Here is a 15863-nt window from a genome sequence, read left to right as displayed (position 1 = left end):
TGGGCACCATATTCTCCTGTCCTGGCTGGTTTAACACAGTGGGCTAAACAGCTGGTTTGTAATGCAGAACAAGGCCAGCAGAGTGGGTTCAATTCCCATATCAGCCTCTCTGAACAGGCACCGGAATGTGGCGACTAGGGGCTTTTCACAGTAACTTCATTGAACCCTACTTGTGACAATAAGTGATTATTAATATTAATCTGAATCTCCGGCCCTCTGAACAGGGAGTCATGTGGGTGAGAATTGATGCTGATGAGTGTGGCCCTGATGCTATCATCTCGGGGTGGGGTGAGGGTAACTCTTTCAGCACGTTGCCCGCAAAGTCCATCAGAGGGCCACCCTCACCTCCACGGTGCAAGACCTGCCCACCCCACCCCCACCAGTCACCCCCCCCCACCACCACCCCACACCAGAGATACCCTTATTAGCGAGACCCCCACTGCCTGGAAGCACTCACCTGTGCACTACACCTGCTGGTTCAGGCAGCAGCACCTGCCCATTCCTGGAAAGAGAGAACCAGTCAGCTGGGTTTAAACCTCCTTAGATCTTTGATCTGCAGCCTTTCATTCTGTTGCCTGTGAAATTGCTTTCACTAGGCTCTGATTGACAGATTCTACATGAACCCAGCTGTCTGCATTGTTTCATTCATCTCCCTTCACGCTTGAATGGATTTACCCAGTTCGTAAAACTAACCACAATGTTTAGAACCATTTAGCTATGGTTGACAGCTCCTGGATCACATCAAAGACAGTTAAGTGCTTTCTGTTAGTTTCACAGCTGGGTATTTGAAAGCCGCCTGGGTCCCTCCCTCTTAGTCTAAATTACTTCATTAGAACCTGCCAGCTTAGCATTGCACATCTCAATTTCTCTGCTGCTTTCACTTACTCTAACCATCTCCTTCTGAACGTGCTGCACTCCATTGCCTCATGCCCAATCCTCATACTGTCATCTAACCACTGACAGGGGTAGTGCTCTCATTGTCTAGTGTACTGAATTTTACCTAGCAGAGACCAAACACCAACTTTCTGGCACTTCTCCCATTTCCTGCTAGATCCTGACCCAGCCACTGAGCATCAAGCTATTATATTTAGGATTGTCATCTGCTCTGGAGATCTTGTTCCCCATCCTCCAATCTGATAATCTCCCAAACCCACACAGCCCAATTCAGCCTCCTTCCCAAGATCCACAAAGAGGATTGTCCTGCTGGACCAATCATTGCAGTCTCCTCCCCCCTTCCCCCCACCCCCTGACCTGATTCCGTCCCATCTCTCCCCTTGTCCAATCTTTTCCCTCCAAATCAATGAATAGCAGTTTTGACAAAATGCCTCTGAATCACTGGGTGGAATTCTGCCATTTGACGCAAAATTCCAGGGTGGGGACGGAAATCGGGAGTATTTCCCACTGCGGCGACTGGTAGGAGAAGACACTGAATTCCTCAGCCTCGACCTCATTAATTACACACAGGTGTTTTATGCCATTCTCAAGCCTGGATGGCTCCCAACATCACTGACTCATTGGTGAAGAAAGAAGGTGAATCTCCCAAACAAGAGGATAGATCTCTGGGAGCATCCTGAGAATGATGATGGATCTCTGGGAGCAGCTTGGGAATGATGATGGATCTCCGGGAGCAGCCTGAGAATGATGATGGATCTCCGGGAGTATCCTGGGAATGATGATGGATCTCTGGGAGCAGCCTGAGAATGATGATGGATCTCCAGGAGTATCCTGGGAATGATGATGGATCTCTGGGAGCAGCCTGGGAATGATGATGGATCTCTGGGAGCAGCTTGGGAATGATGATGGATCTCCGAGAGCATCCTCAGAATGATGATGGATCTCCAGTAGTATCCTGGGAATGATGATGGATCTCTGGGAGCAGCTTGGGAATGATGATGCATCTCCGGGAGCATCCTCAGAATGATGATGGATCTCCAGGAGCAGCCTGGGAATGATGATGGATCTCTGGGAGCAGCTTGGGAATGATGATGGATCTCTGGGAGCAGCTTGGGAATTATGATGGATCTCTGGGAGCAGCTTGGGAATGATGATGGAAATCCGGGAGCATCCTCAGAATGATGATGGATCTCCGCAAACGTTCTGAGGTTGGAAGATGGATCCCCTCCAGGACACTGAATCTGAAGGTCTGCCTGCAAGCTCTCCCCCGACCCATTGCTGTGGAGTTTCAGGATCCAGGCTAGGGGGCAGCCACCATCCTGAACTCCAGAGGCCGCCACAGACGTTGTTTGTTCAGATGAGTCCCAACATCTGCACGTCACCTTGTTCTGAACGTGCTTCATACCGACCGGCTAACATCGTGGAACAATCTGGCATGGGGAGGGCGGGGTCAGGCCTTCATCTACACCCCATTAATGGCATGGGGAGGGCAGGGTCAGACACCCCATTAATGGCATGGGGAGGGCGGGGTCAGACACCCCATTAATGGCATGGGGAGGGCGGGGTCAGACACCCCATTAATGGCATGGGGAGGGCGGGGTCAGACACCCCATTAATGGCATGGGGAGGGCGGGGTCAGACACCCCATTAATGGCATGGGGAGGGCGGGGTCAGACACCCCATCAATGGCATGGGGAGGGCGGGGTCAGACACCCCATTAATGGCATGGGGAGGGCGGGGTCAGACACCCCATTAATGGCATGGGGAGGGCGGGGTCAGACACCCCATTAATGGCATGGGGAGGGCGGGGTCAGACACCCCATTAATGGCATGGGGAGGGCGGGGTCAGACACCCCATTAATGGCATGGGGAGGGCAGGGTCAGACACCCCATTAATGGCATGCAGATGAGCTCCACGCCAGCCTCAGCCGTGTTTCCGGACTCACTTCGTCAGACATCAGTGGAAGATCCGCTGTAACTTCCCGCTGGCATGAAACTGGGCCGGGATTCTCCCCTACCGGGCGGGGCGGGGGTCCTGGCATGTCGGAGTGGCGTGAACCACTCCGGCGTCGGCCGCCCCAAAGGTGCGGAATGGTCTGTGTGAGCCATGTTGGCCCAGGAAGGTGGCACTGTCTGTGTGAGCCATGTTGGCTGGGGAAGGTGGCACTGTCTGTGTGAGCCATGTTGGCCCAGGAAGGTGGCACTGTCTGTGTGAGCCATGTTGGCCCAGGAAGGTGGCACTGTCTGTGTGAGCCATGTTGGCTGGGGAAGGTGGCACTGTCTGTGTGAGCCATGTTGGCTGGGGAAGGTGACACTGTCTGTGTGAGCCATGTTGGCTGGGGAAGGTGACACTGTCTGTGTGAGCCATGTTGGCTGGGGAAGGTGGCGCTGTCTGTGTCAGCCATGTTGGCTGGGGAAGGTGGCGCTGTCTGTGTGAGCCATGTTGGCTGGGGAAGGTGACACTGTCTGTGTGAGCCATGTTGGCTGGGGAAGGTGGCACTGTCTGTGTGAGCCATGTTGGCTGGGGAAGGTGGCGCTGTCTGTGTGAGCCATGTTGGCTGGGGAAGGTGGCACTGTCTGTGTGAGCCATGTTGGCTGGGGAAGGTGGCGCTGTCTGTGTGAGCCATGTTGGCTGGGGTTTGTGCTCTGGAGGTTTGTTGGTTATATTGTTGTTGTGTTTTTGTTTTGGTTGACATTTGATATTGAAAATTGTTAAAATTGTTAATGCCTCAATAAAATATTTTCTAAAAAAAAAAGAAAACAAATGCTGAAACACTCAGCAGATTGGGTAGTATCCGTGGAGAGAGAAATAGCATCAATGGGTGAAGTTCTCTCAAATTCCCACCAGCGTGCTCGATGGTGAGCATGGGGGGTGCCGGAGTGGGTGTGGGGGGTGGGGGTGAGTATAGGGAAGGAGGCCCAGAAATCAGGGGCCGAATTCTCCGACCCACCGGGGTCGGCGTCAATCTCGCCCCCGCCGTGTCCCGAATTCTCCGTCCCCCGAAATTCGGCGGGGGGTCGGGAATCGCGACGCGCTCAATGTACGTCAGAGAATAGAGAGCGACTCCACACCTTATTGCTTTTTGACTGATTTCAATAATAACGGAATGGCTGTTTCACTGACTTACTAACGGAAGCTTTACAACCTATTGCTATTGCCTAGCAACCTGAAAAACAGCATGGATTTGATTAAATACATTTCTGGAACATCTTGAAATGTTCAAGGGTTTCTATTGAAATGTACCCCAATTTCCAGAGCTTTTTGTGAGCACGGTGGCACAGTGGCTAGCACTGCTGCTTCACAGCTCCGGGGATCCGGATTCAATTCCCGGCTTGGGTCACTGTCTGTGCAGAGTCTGCGTGTTCTCCCCATGTCTCCGTGGGTTTCCTCCGGGTGCTCCGGTTCCTCCCACAGTGCAAAGATGTACAGGCTAGGTGGATTGGCCATGATAAATTGCCCCTTAGTGTACAAAAGTTTAGGTCTGGTTACGGGGATCGGGAGGCACGGACTTAAATAGGGTGCTCTTTACATGGGCCGGTGCAGACTCGATGGGTCAAATGGCCTCCTTCTGCTCTGTAAATTCTTTGATTCTATGATTCAAACATGATGATGGACTTTGATCTGTTCCCCAGTACGTGCCACTTAACGGGTGTCTTTGCTTTTTCTATAGGAACTGTGAAGGGTTGAATATTCGATATCGGACTTGCAGCAGTGTGGTAAGTTTCTGACTTTGAAAGCCCTTATTTCAGATTTTTCCCGCTTGTGAACGAGGCCATAATGAAAAGCACAGTGACCAGCTTTGCACCAATACACACAACCTTTAGCTTATATGAGCCACAGGGCTGTAGGGTTCCTGTCAATCCTGCCTTTCACGGCGTTGTCAGTGGCGAGACAGATACTTCTGAAGCTACAACCCCATCTGTCTGCAGGAAAATAAGCAGAACAAATTAGTGAAAAATTCACACCAGCCACATGCTTTGTGTTTTCGTTGAGAGAATCTCCTGGGGGAATTCTCGAGGGAATTCCTTTTACTGCCAATCTCTACCTCAAAAAGAGTTTTAAAAAATTGAAAATCACGTCATAAACTATTGCTTCATAGTAACCTGTTATTTTGGATTATATTCCCTCCCCAGGATCTGAATGATATCAGCTATGGGGAGGGGCTGTGTGCATTATAGAGTCCCTCCTTCCCTGTATTGGAAAAGGAAACCAATACAGACACATCCAGCTCAAAAACACACCATCTGCGGCACAGTCGTTCACTCGAGATCTTACTGTTGCTCAGATTGGGCTGATCTTTAACACTGATTTCCAATGAGATGCTTAATAAGTGGTAGATGTATTAATTCCTGTCGGCTTGGGGAGTTGCTGATATAAATGTATAAATGTCTTATACATTCCTTTATCACCTAGAATAGTCATATATTAAACAGCAGGCACAGAAGAGACATACAACAGGTTACGTGATAACTGATGTGGCCAACTGTAATCCTGAGGTTTTTGCTGACTTTTTGGGGGACTGAAGAAATATTTTGATTTTCTTTCTTCTTTAAGATAAATATCTACATCAATTAAACTGCTTCATTACCGCAATGCAGCCAGAATTCAATCAATTATATCTGTCAGAATGGTCATTAAAGGACAGCTTCATCTAATTACACGGATTTCTATTGTCATATCCTGGCTGCATTTCCATTGTTTTGTGCCATTTTATTACATTTATTAGCGGTGTTTTGAAATACTTTGGGCTGGATTCTGCGGTGCATACGGTAACGTCACTACCTGCGGCGGTAAATCCGGCACTGTTCCCGTTCCGATTGTCATAATATACACCAATATATCATGGTGCAGACACACACTGATGGACACACACAGGGGCCAATCAACATGTACAAACATCGCAGCCAATCACCAGTTAGAATACACACACTATAAAGGCAGAGGGCACGACGGTTCCCGCTCATTCTGGGTGCTGCCTCTCAGTGTAACATGAACTCATCCAGCCCAGCACAGACTCACAACACGTTCGGACAAGGCTTAGGTCTCTAGTTTAAGTTAGCATTATTTAGACCCACAGTCTGTTAGTTAGTTAGAAGCAGTTAATAAAATTGAGTTGAACCTTCACCGGTGTTGGAAGTGTCTGTTCATCTCTCAAGCGTACGCAAGCCAACACATCATGATACCAGGAGTTGAGGGATGCTCGCACTTCTGAGACCTACCCTTCAGTGATCTGCCTTCCACCAGTTTCGCGCCATCCTACAGAATGGACTCCGTTCGCCTGCCGCCGCCTCTCCGCATTGCCGGGAATCTGGGCTCCAACTGGAAACTTTTCAAACAGCACCCTGGGGCAGCAGGGTAGCATGGTGGTTAGCATAAATGCTTCACAGCTCCAGGGTCCCAGGTTCGATTCCCGGCTGGGTCACTGTCTGTGTGGAGTCTGCACGTCCTCCCCCTGTGTGCGTGGGTTTCCTCCGGGTACTCCGGTTTCCTCCCACAGTCCAAAGATGTGCGGGTTAGGTGGATTGGCTATGATAAATTGCCCGTAGTGTCCTAATTAAAGTAAGGTTAAGGGGGGGGGGGGGGGGGTTTGTTGGGTTACGGGTATAGGGTGGATACGTGGGTTTGAGTAGGGTGATCATGGCTCGGAACAACATCGAGGGCCGAAGGGCCTGTTCTGTGCTGTACTGTTCTATGTTCTATGTTCTAGCGCTTCCAGCTGTACCTCGAAGCCAGGGACCTGGAAGCTGCCTCGGACGCACGGAAGATTGCTCTCTTCCTCTTCACAGCCGGTGACCACGCTCTGCACATTTACAACTCGCTCACCGGGAGGACAAATCGAAGTTCAAGACCATAATTCTGAAGTTCGACAGCCACTGCGCAGTCAAGGTCAACGCGAGCTTCGAGAAATACATGTTTCAGCAGCGAACTCAGGGTAAGGACGAGCCTTTCTAGTCCTTTATTACCCACCTCCGCGTCCTTGCGCAGTCCTGCAACTACGGGTCAACCTCTGACCCCATGCTCCGTGACCAGATTGTTTTTGGTGTTCAACCTGAGCCCCTGCGCCAGCAGCTACTAAAAGTAAAGCAGCTCACTCTGTCCACGGCCATTGTGACCTGTGTACTTCATAAACAGGCCTCCACGCGCTACTCCTGCATCCAAGCTGCTGAAACGGTGCAGCAAGCCCCTGATGAGGCAGAAACGGTGCGGCAAGCCCCTTACGAGGCAGAACGGGTCCAGATGATAAAATCACTTCAGGCGAGCGCGCTGACGTCACAAACCGCTTTGCGCAGGTGCGCGTTACGCTGGATCGCCCCGCGCATGCGCGGTGGCGCGATGAACGTCCCGACGCTCCGGCATGTGGCAACTGCGGCTCCGCCCACTTAAAGCGGCAATTCCCACAAAGTCCCGACGCTGCCTGCAGTGTGGCAAACGAGGCCACTACGCTGCAATGTGCAGATCTTCCCTGCCTGCTGCTTTTCGAAGGTCCACCCAGCCCCACAGAGACGTCAGGGCTATCTCCAGACCTTGCTTCCGGCTGTGTCAGCAATGACCCACAGGTCCCGTTCCAAATCGTCGTCGTTACCACGAACAGGATGTCCCCCAAGCCTGGCACTGAACCCGTCCACGTCACCAGCGCAGCCAGGATGATGAGTGTTGTGCCACCCTTATGGTCACCCAGTCCCCTGTCAGGTTCCGCCTGGACACTGGCGCTTCTGCCAATCTCATCACGTCATCTGATTTCCGCAAGCTCTGCATACAGCCTGCTGTCCTGCCATCTGCGTGTAAATTGCTGGACTACAATGGCAATGCCATCGCTGCCAGCGGCTCCTGCCGCCTTGAGGTGACACATCGTGCTCACACAGTCATTCTCCCATTGGAGATAGTTGCTGCCTCAAAAGCCTCCTTGCTTGGTGCCCAGGCATGCAAGCTGCTCCACTTAGTGCAGAGAGTACACTCTCTCTCTTCAAGTGATGTGTCTGCATCCTCTGACACAGACTTCAGGGCGCAACTCGACTCCATCATCCAGCAATACCGTGATGTTTTCGAAGGCATGGGCACGCTCTCCTACACGTACAAAATCTTACTCAAGCCCAACGCCATACCTGTCATTCACGCACATCGCAGAGTCCCAGCGCCCCTCAAGGACCGCCTCAAGCAACAGCTCCAGGACCTCCAGGACCAAGGAGTCATCTCTAGGGTCACGGAACCCACAGACTGGGTAAGCTCCATGGTCTGCGTCAAGAAGCCGTCCGGCGAGCTGCGGATCTGTATTGATCCCAAAGATCTGAATCAGAATATCATGCGGGAGCTCTACCCGATTCCGAAACGGGAGGAGCCTACGTCCGAGATGGCCCACGCCAAACTATTCTCAAAACTGGATGCCTCGAAGGGTTTCTGGCAGATCCAACTAGATGAGTCAAGCAGGAAGCTGTGTACATTCAACACACCCTTTGGCAGGTTCTGCTACAACCGGATGCCATTCGGCATCATCTCTGCATCCGAGGTTTTCCATCGGATCATGGAGCAGATGATGGAGGGGATCGACGGCGTCCGGGTATATGTCGATGACATTATTATCTGGTCAACCACCCCGCAGGAACACATTGCCCGCCTTCAGCGTGTTTTCAGGCACATCCACGAACACGGCCTCCGCCTCAATAGGGCCAAATGCTCCTTCGGCCAGTCAAGTATCAGGTTTCTGGGGGATCACATCTCCCACCAGGGGGTGCGTCCGGGCGAGGACAAGATTGCAGCAATCACGTCCATGAAGACGCCCGAGGACAAGAAAGCGGTTCTCCGGTTCCTGGGGATGGTGAATTTCCTCGGGAAGTTCATCCCGAATCTCGCCTCACACACCACGGCCCTCAGAGACCTGATTGGCAAAACCACAGATTTCCGATGGCTCCCTGCTCACGAGCATGAATGGCAGGAGCTGAAGGCCAAGCTTTCCTCGGCCCCAGTGTTGGCTTTTTTCGACCCGACAAAAGAGACCAAAATCTCCACTGATGCCAGTCAGTCGGGCATTGGAGCCGTGCTCCTGCAACGGGGCAGCACGGTAGCATGGTGGTTAGCATAAATGCTTCACAGCTCCAGGGTCCCAGGTTCGATTCCCGGCTGGGGCACTGTCTGTGTGGAGTCTGCACATCCTCCTCCTGTGTGCGTGTGTTTCCTCCGGGTGCTCCGGTTTCCTCCCACAGTCCAAAGATGTGCGGGTTAGGTGGATTGGCCATGCTAAATTGCCCGTAGTGTCCTAAAAAGTAAGGTTAAGGGGGGGGGGTTATTGGGTTACGGGTATAGGGTGGATACGTGGGTTTAAGTAGGGTGATCATGGCTTGGCACAACATCGAGGGCCGAAGGGCCTGTTCTGTGCTGTACTGTTCTATGTTCTATGTTCTAACGAGACAAGGCCTCGTCATGGGCCCCCGTTGCGTATGCGTCGCGGGCGATGTCTCCAACAGAGCAGCGCTATGTGCAAATTGAGAAAGAGTGTCTCGGCCTTCTCACCAGTGTCGTGAAGTTCCACGACTACGTCTATGGGCTTCCACAGTTCACGGTTGAAACAGACCACCGCCCCCTTGTAAATATTATCAAGAAGGACCTGAATGACATGACGCCTCTCCTCCAGCGTATCCTACTCAAGCTGCGCAGGTACGACTTTCAACTGATCTATACCCCTGGCAAGGACCTTGCCGTTGCCGATGCCCTCTCAAGGTCGATCACAACTCCATGTGATCATGATGGTTTCATTTGCCAAATAGATGCTCACGTCCGGTTTGCAGCCTCTCATTTGCCAGCTACGGATGCACGACTGATGCAAATTTTCCGCGAAACAGTGGCTGATCCACTTCTGCAGCAGGTGATGCGCCTAATGGCGGACGGGTGGCTCAAGGGCCGATGCCCGCAATTTTACAACGTCCGCGATGACCTGGCGGTTGTCGACGGGGTTCTCCTGAAATTGGATCGCATCGTCGTCCCACAAAGCATGCGCCAGCTAGTGTTGGAGCAACTCCATAAAGGGCACTTAGGCATCGAGAAATGCCACCGCAGGGCCCAGAGAAGCCGTCTACTGGCCGGGCATCAATAATGACATCGCCAATGTGGTGCTCAACTGCTCTACCTGCCAGCGTTTTCAGCCCCACCCAACCCTGATGCCCCATGAGCTCGTCACATCTCCTTGGCCAAAGTGGGCATCGACTTGTTCCATGCATTGGGCAGGGACTACGTCATCATCATCGACTACTTCCTCAGTTACCTGGAGGTCATCAGGCTGCACGATCTCACATCCTCGGCTGTGATCAGGGCTTGTAAGGAGACATTTGCCCGACATGGCATTCTGCTGACGGACATGTCAGACAATGGCCCCTGTTTCGCCAGCCAGGAATGGCCCAGCTTCGCCCGACACTACAACTTCGAGCACGTTACGTCCAGTCCCCTATCCCCCCAATCCAATGGGAAGGTGGAAAAGGGGGTCCACATCGTAAAGCGGCTACTCAGCAAGGCCGCCGACGCCGGCTCAGATTTCCATCTTGCCCTGCTGGCCTATCGCTCCGCCCCGATCTCCACCGGCCTGTCGCCTGCTCAGCTCCTAATGAACCGCACCCTCAGAATGACGGTGCCATCAATTCTCACTCCCAACCTCGATTATGTCCCCGTGCTCCACCGCATGCACATGTCTCAACTGCAGCAGAAAGCTTCATATGACTCACGGGCTGCTGACCTTCCCGACATCCATCCACGCGACAAGGTTCGCATCCACTTCCCGGATGGTGGCTGGTCTGCGCCTGCGGTCGTTCTAAGGCAGGTGGCCCCCCCCCGCTCCTTCCTGGTCCGCTTACCGGATGGATCCATTCGGCGCCGCAACAGGAGTGCTCTTCGCCTGGTTCCAGGGTCGTCACGTGATCCTCCGACCAGCTCTCCTACTGATCCCGCCGTGGACTGTGTGGGGCTTCCGGTCACCCTGCCTGCCCCTGACAGTGCTGCAGCCCTCCCGGCTCCTGAGCTGCCAGACATTGCCACACCCTTGAGGCGGTCAACCAGAGTTCGTCGCCCACATCAGAGACTGAACTTATGAACTCTGCACGCATGTGGACTTTTTGAAATGTTCTTTTTCCCATATTCTTTGTTGTTGCATTCGTAATCCAGTGATTTGTAAATAGATTTGTTGGTTGTTCCAGTTCATGGTAGTCATCTGCACCAGGCACTAGCTCTGTAAATAGTCTTGTTCCCTGTATATAGCTTTGTACATATGTCTTCGCCCCTCACACGTAGCTAGGTACATTCTCCACACACCCACACTATTTATTATCACATGCCTATATCAACATTTTTTTATGAAAGGGGGGGATGTCATAATATACACCAGTGTATCACGGTGCAGACACACACTGATGGACACACACAGGGACCAATCAACATGTACAAACACCGCAGCCAATCACCAGTTAGAATACACACACTATAAAGGCAGAGGGCACCACGGTTCCCGCTCATTCTGGGTGCTGCCTCTGAGTGTAACAGGAACTCATCCAGCCCAGCACAGACTCACACCCCGTGCTGAGAGAATCAACTGGTTCGGACAAGGCTTAGGTCTCTAGTTTAAGTTAGCATCATTTAGACCCACAGTCATCGTGTGTTAGTTATTTAGAAGTAGGTAATAAAATTGAGTTGAACCTTCATCTGTGTTGGAAGTGTCTGTTCATCTCTCAGGCGTACACAAGCCAACACATCACCAATGCTCTGCATTCCCCAGCTGCTGTTGGGATTGAGGTTCGCGCCCCACGCCAGCGGGAGGATGTGACTGGGTCATTAAGGTCCATTTGCATCCCATTAACGTGCTGGACACCATGGCGAGATTCTCCGTTCCCCGATGCCGATTTCGTGATAGGCGATCGGGCGGAGGATCCCTTTTTCCGATGGAATGGGGGACGGCGCCTGTTTTATGCAGGTTTCGAATGCCCCCCCCCCCCCCCGAAATGGCCTCAGCGAAGAGCATACCGCCGCCGTTGGGACGGCCTCAGGACATCACCTGAAGGCCCTCCCCCGATGCTCTGCCCCTGATGGGCTGAGTTCACGATGACGTGGAACACGTGTGGTCTCAGCGGTCGGGAACCCGGGGCGGCGGCTGCGGACTGTGCCCAGCACCGTCACAATCGGACGGGAGCCGTGCTACTGCCCATGGGGGCTTCCACAAGGGGGGACTGGTGGGGAGTGGCCAGGGGGTGACGAGGGTGTGTCCAGGGGGGGCACTATCTGTCAGCTCGGGTTTGGGCACAGCCGGCACCATGTTGTACGGCGTAACCGTAACCGCGGCCACGGACTCAGCAATTCTCCGGCCGTTTATTTTGTGGAGGCCAGGAGCCGAGGGGCTGCTGACCCCTCACTGGTCGCAGCATCGGTCAGGTGGCACCACCCATTGTTTCCATGTAAACCCCCACAGATCCTTCGCACAGCCTCAGAATCGGAGAATCTGGCCCCATATTCTCCAGGCCTGCGTGATTCACTGGGCCTCTGGGAGAGTTGGTGCAGGTCTTGATGGGCCTGGACCTCGCGGTGGGCCAAGGGGGTAACCCTTTAAGGGAGCTGCCCCCAAAGCCCATCAGAGGGCTACCCTCCCCCACAATGACCTGCCCAGCTAACCCCAGCTGACCCTCCCCACCAACCCCCCCACCAGAGACCCCCTAATTAGGAGGATGCGGTGGTGCAATGGTATTGTCACAGGGCTGGTGATCCAGAGACTCTGGGTAATTCCGGGGACCCGGGTTCAAATCCCACCAGGGCCGATCGTGAAAATTAAATCTAATAAATATCTAGAATTAAAAATCTCATGATCGCCAAAGAAACCATTGTCAATTGTTGTAAAAAACCCAGCTGATGTCCTTTAGGGAAGGAAATCTGCCGTCCTCACCTGGTCTGACCTACATGTGTCTCCAGACCCACAGCAATGTGGCTAACTGTGAAATGGCCGAGCGAGCCACTCAGTTGTACCAAACCGCAACAAAGCCATTATAAAAGGAAAGAAACCGGACGGACCAACCGGCATTGACCCAGGTGCCGGAAACGACAACGGCAAACCCAGTCCTGTCGATTCTGCAAAGTCCTTCTTCCTAACATCTGGGGCCAAAGTTGGGAGTCACACTCACAGAATCATACCTTACAGACAATGTCCCAGACATCACTATCCCCATTCCTGGGTATGTCCTGTCTCACCGGCAGCACAGACCCAGCAGAGGGGGCCGGGGGCACAGTGGGATACAGTCAGGAGGGAGTTTCCCTGGGAGTCCTCAACATCGACTCTGGACCCCAGGAAGTCTCCTGGCTTCGGGTTAAAGAAGGAAACCTCCTGCTGATTACCACATACCGGCCACCATCAGCTGGACAATATCCTGACAAGTTATTCGCACCACACAAGTGCCAGGTAATGACTATCTCCAACAAGAGAGAATCTAACCATCACTCTTTGACACTCAATGGCATTACCATCGCTGAATCCCCACAATCAACATCCTGGGGGTTACCATTAACCACAAACTGAACTGGACTACCTATATAAATACTGAGCAGGTCACAGGCTGGGAATCCTGCGGCAAGTAACTCACCTTCTGACTTCCCAAAGCCAGTCCATCATCTACAAGGCACAAGTCAGGAGTGTGAGGGAATGCTCTCCACTTGCCTGGATGAGTGCAGCTCCAACAACACTCAAGAAGCTCGACACCATCAATGATAAAGCAGCTCACTTGATGGCTCCCCCTTGCACGAACATTCAAACCTCCCACCACCGATGAACAGTGGCAGCCGTGTGTACCATCTACAAGGTGCACTGCAGGAACTTACCAAGGCTCCTTAGACAGCACCTTCCAAACCCACAGCCATCTAGAAGGACAAGAGCAGCAGATACCTGGGAACCCCATCACCTGGAGGTTCCCCTCCAAGTCACTCATCACCCGGATCCGGATAGACGCTGCTGCCCGGATAGACGCCGCTGTCCGGATAGACGCTGCTGTCCGGATGGATGCTGCTGTCCGGATAGATGCTGCTGTCCGGATAGATGCTGCTGTCCGGATAGACGCCGCTGTCCGGATAGACGCCGCTGTACGGATAGACGCAGCTGTCCGGATAGACGCTGCTGTCCGGATAGACGCCGCTATCCGGATAGACGCCGCTGTCCCGATAGATGCTGCTGTCCGGATAGACGCCGCTGTCCGGATAGACTCTGCTGTCCGGATAGACGTTGCTGTCCGGAAAGATGCTGCTGTCCGGATGGATGCTGCTGTCCGGATAGACGCTGCTGTCCGGATAGACGTTTCTGTCCGGATGGACGCTACTGTCCGGATAGACGCTGCTGTCTGGATAGACGCTGCTGTCCGGATAGACGTTTCTGTCCGGATGGACGCTGCTGTCCGGATGGACGCTGCTGTCCGGATAGACGCTACTGTCCGGATAGACGCTGCTGTCTGGATAGACGCTGCTGTCCGGATAGACGCTGCTGTCTGGATAGACTCTACTGTCTGGATAGACGCCGCTGTCCGGATAGATGCTGCTGTCCGGATAGATGCTGCTGTCCGGATAGACTCTACTGTCTGGATAGACGCCGCTGTCCGGATAGACGCCGCTGTCCGGATAGACGCTGCTGTCCGGATAGACGGCGCTGTACGGATAGACGCTGCTGTCCGGATAGATGCTGCTATCCGGATAGACGCTGCTGTACGGATAGACGCTGCTGTCCGGATAGACGGCGCTGTACGGATAGACACCGCTGTACGGATAGACGCTGCTGTACGGATAGACGCTGCTGTCCGGATAGACGCTGCTGTACGGATAGACGATGCTGTCCGGATAGACGCTGCTGTCCGGATAGACGATGCTGTCCAGATAGACGCTGCTGTCCGGATAGACGTCGCTGTCCGGATAGACGCTGCTGTCCGGATAGATGCTGCTGTCCGGATAGACGCCGCTGTCCAGATAGACGCTGCTGTCCGGATAGACGTCGTTGTCCGGATGGATGCTGCTGTCCGGATAGACGCTGCTGTCCGGATAGACGCTGCTTTTCGGATAGACGCCGCTGTCCGGATAGACGCTGCTGTCCGGATAGCTGCTGCTGTCCGGATAGACGCCACTGTCCGGATAGACGCTGCTGTCCGGATAGATGCTACTGTCCGGATAGACGCTACTGCCTGGATAGACGCTACTGTCCGGATAGACGCCGCTGTCCGGATAGACGTCGCTGTCCGGATAGTCACCGCTGTCCGGATAGACGCGGGTGTGTGACACCAGAGGTAAGTAGCCCCCTGTACTCCCCAGCCTCAGTACTGATGTGAGACAGCGACATTCCGGGGTCCATGGGTCCAGCCACACGGTGATGTACACAAAGACCAGCTCAGCATGAAGTTGGAGGGCTGGCGGCAGTCTGCACTGGCAGAGTGGTGAGCAGCTCATCCGGAACAGTGGTCCGCGAGGCAGTGGCGTAATCATTACTAGTCCTTAGACTGGTAATCCAGAGACCCAGGGTACTGCTCTGGGGACCCGGGTTCGATTCCCGCCAGGGCCGATGGTGAAATTTGAATTCAATAAAAATCTGGAATGAAAAGTCTAATGGTGACCATGAAACTATTGTCGATTGTGGTAAAACCCAACAGGTTCACTAATATCCTTCAGGGAAGGAAATCTGCCGTCCTTACCTGGTCTGGCCTACATGTGACTCCAGCCCAACACGACGATGTGGTTGACTCTTAACTGCCCCGCACTGAAATGGCCGAGCGCGACACTCAGTTCTGGGGCAATTAGGGATGGGCAACAAGTGCCGGCCTAGCCGGCGATGCCCGTATCCCAGGAACGAATAAGCAAAATAAAACTATGGCAGTGTTACACTCCCCCTGAATTGCCCTGTGAACTGAGGACTACCCTATGCACCCCATTCTTTAGCAATCAGATTTTAGACTGATATCATTTCACACTGGCCTGACTCAAGATT

The 15863-nt window shown here is 53.2% G+C and overlaps 1 protein-coding gene across 4 annotated transcripts in view; it reads left to right on the top strand.

Moving 5' to 3' along the window:
- LOC119970046 (ADAMTS-like protein 1) overlaps positions 1-15863 on the top strand; it is a 343924-nt gene that overhangs the window by 81836 nt on the left and 246225 nt on the right. For all 4 annotated transcript variants that reach the window (XM_038803988.1, XM_038803989.1, XM_038803991.1 and 1 more), the window contains exon 3: positions 4566-4611. In XM_038803988.1, the coding sequence (XP_038659916.1) occupies positions 4566-4611 (46 nt within the window). The remainder of the gene's footprint in view (positions 1-4565; positions 4612-15863) is intronic.

The sequence above is a fragment of the Scyliorhinus canicula genome, chromosome 8, assembly GCF_902713615.1.
Source record: "Scyliorhinus canicula chromosome 8, sScyCan1.1, whole genome shotgun sequence".
NCBI lineage: Eukaryota > Metazoa > Chordata > Chondrichthyes > Carcharhiniformes > Scyliorhinidae > Scyliorhinus > Scyliorhinus canicula.
Note: the sequence above shows the minus strand (reverse complement) of the source record. Positions and strands in the feature narration are given on the sequence as shown.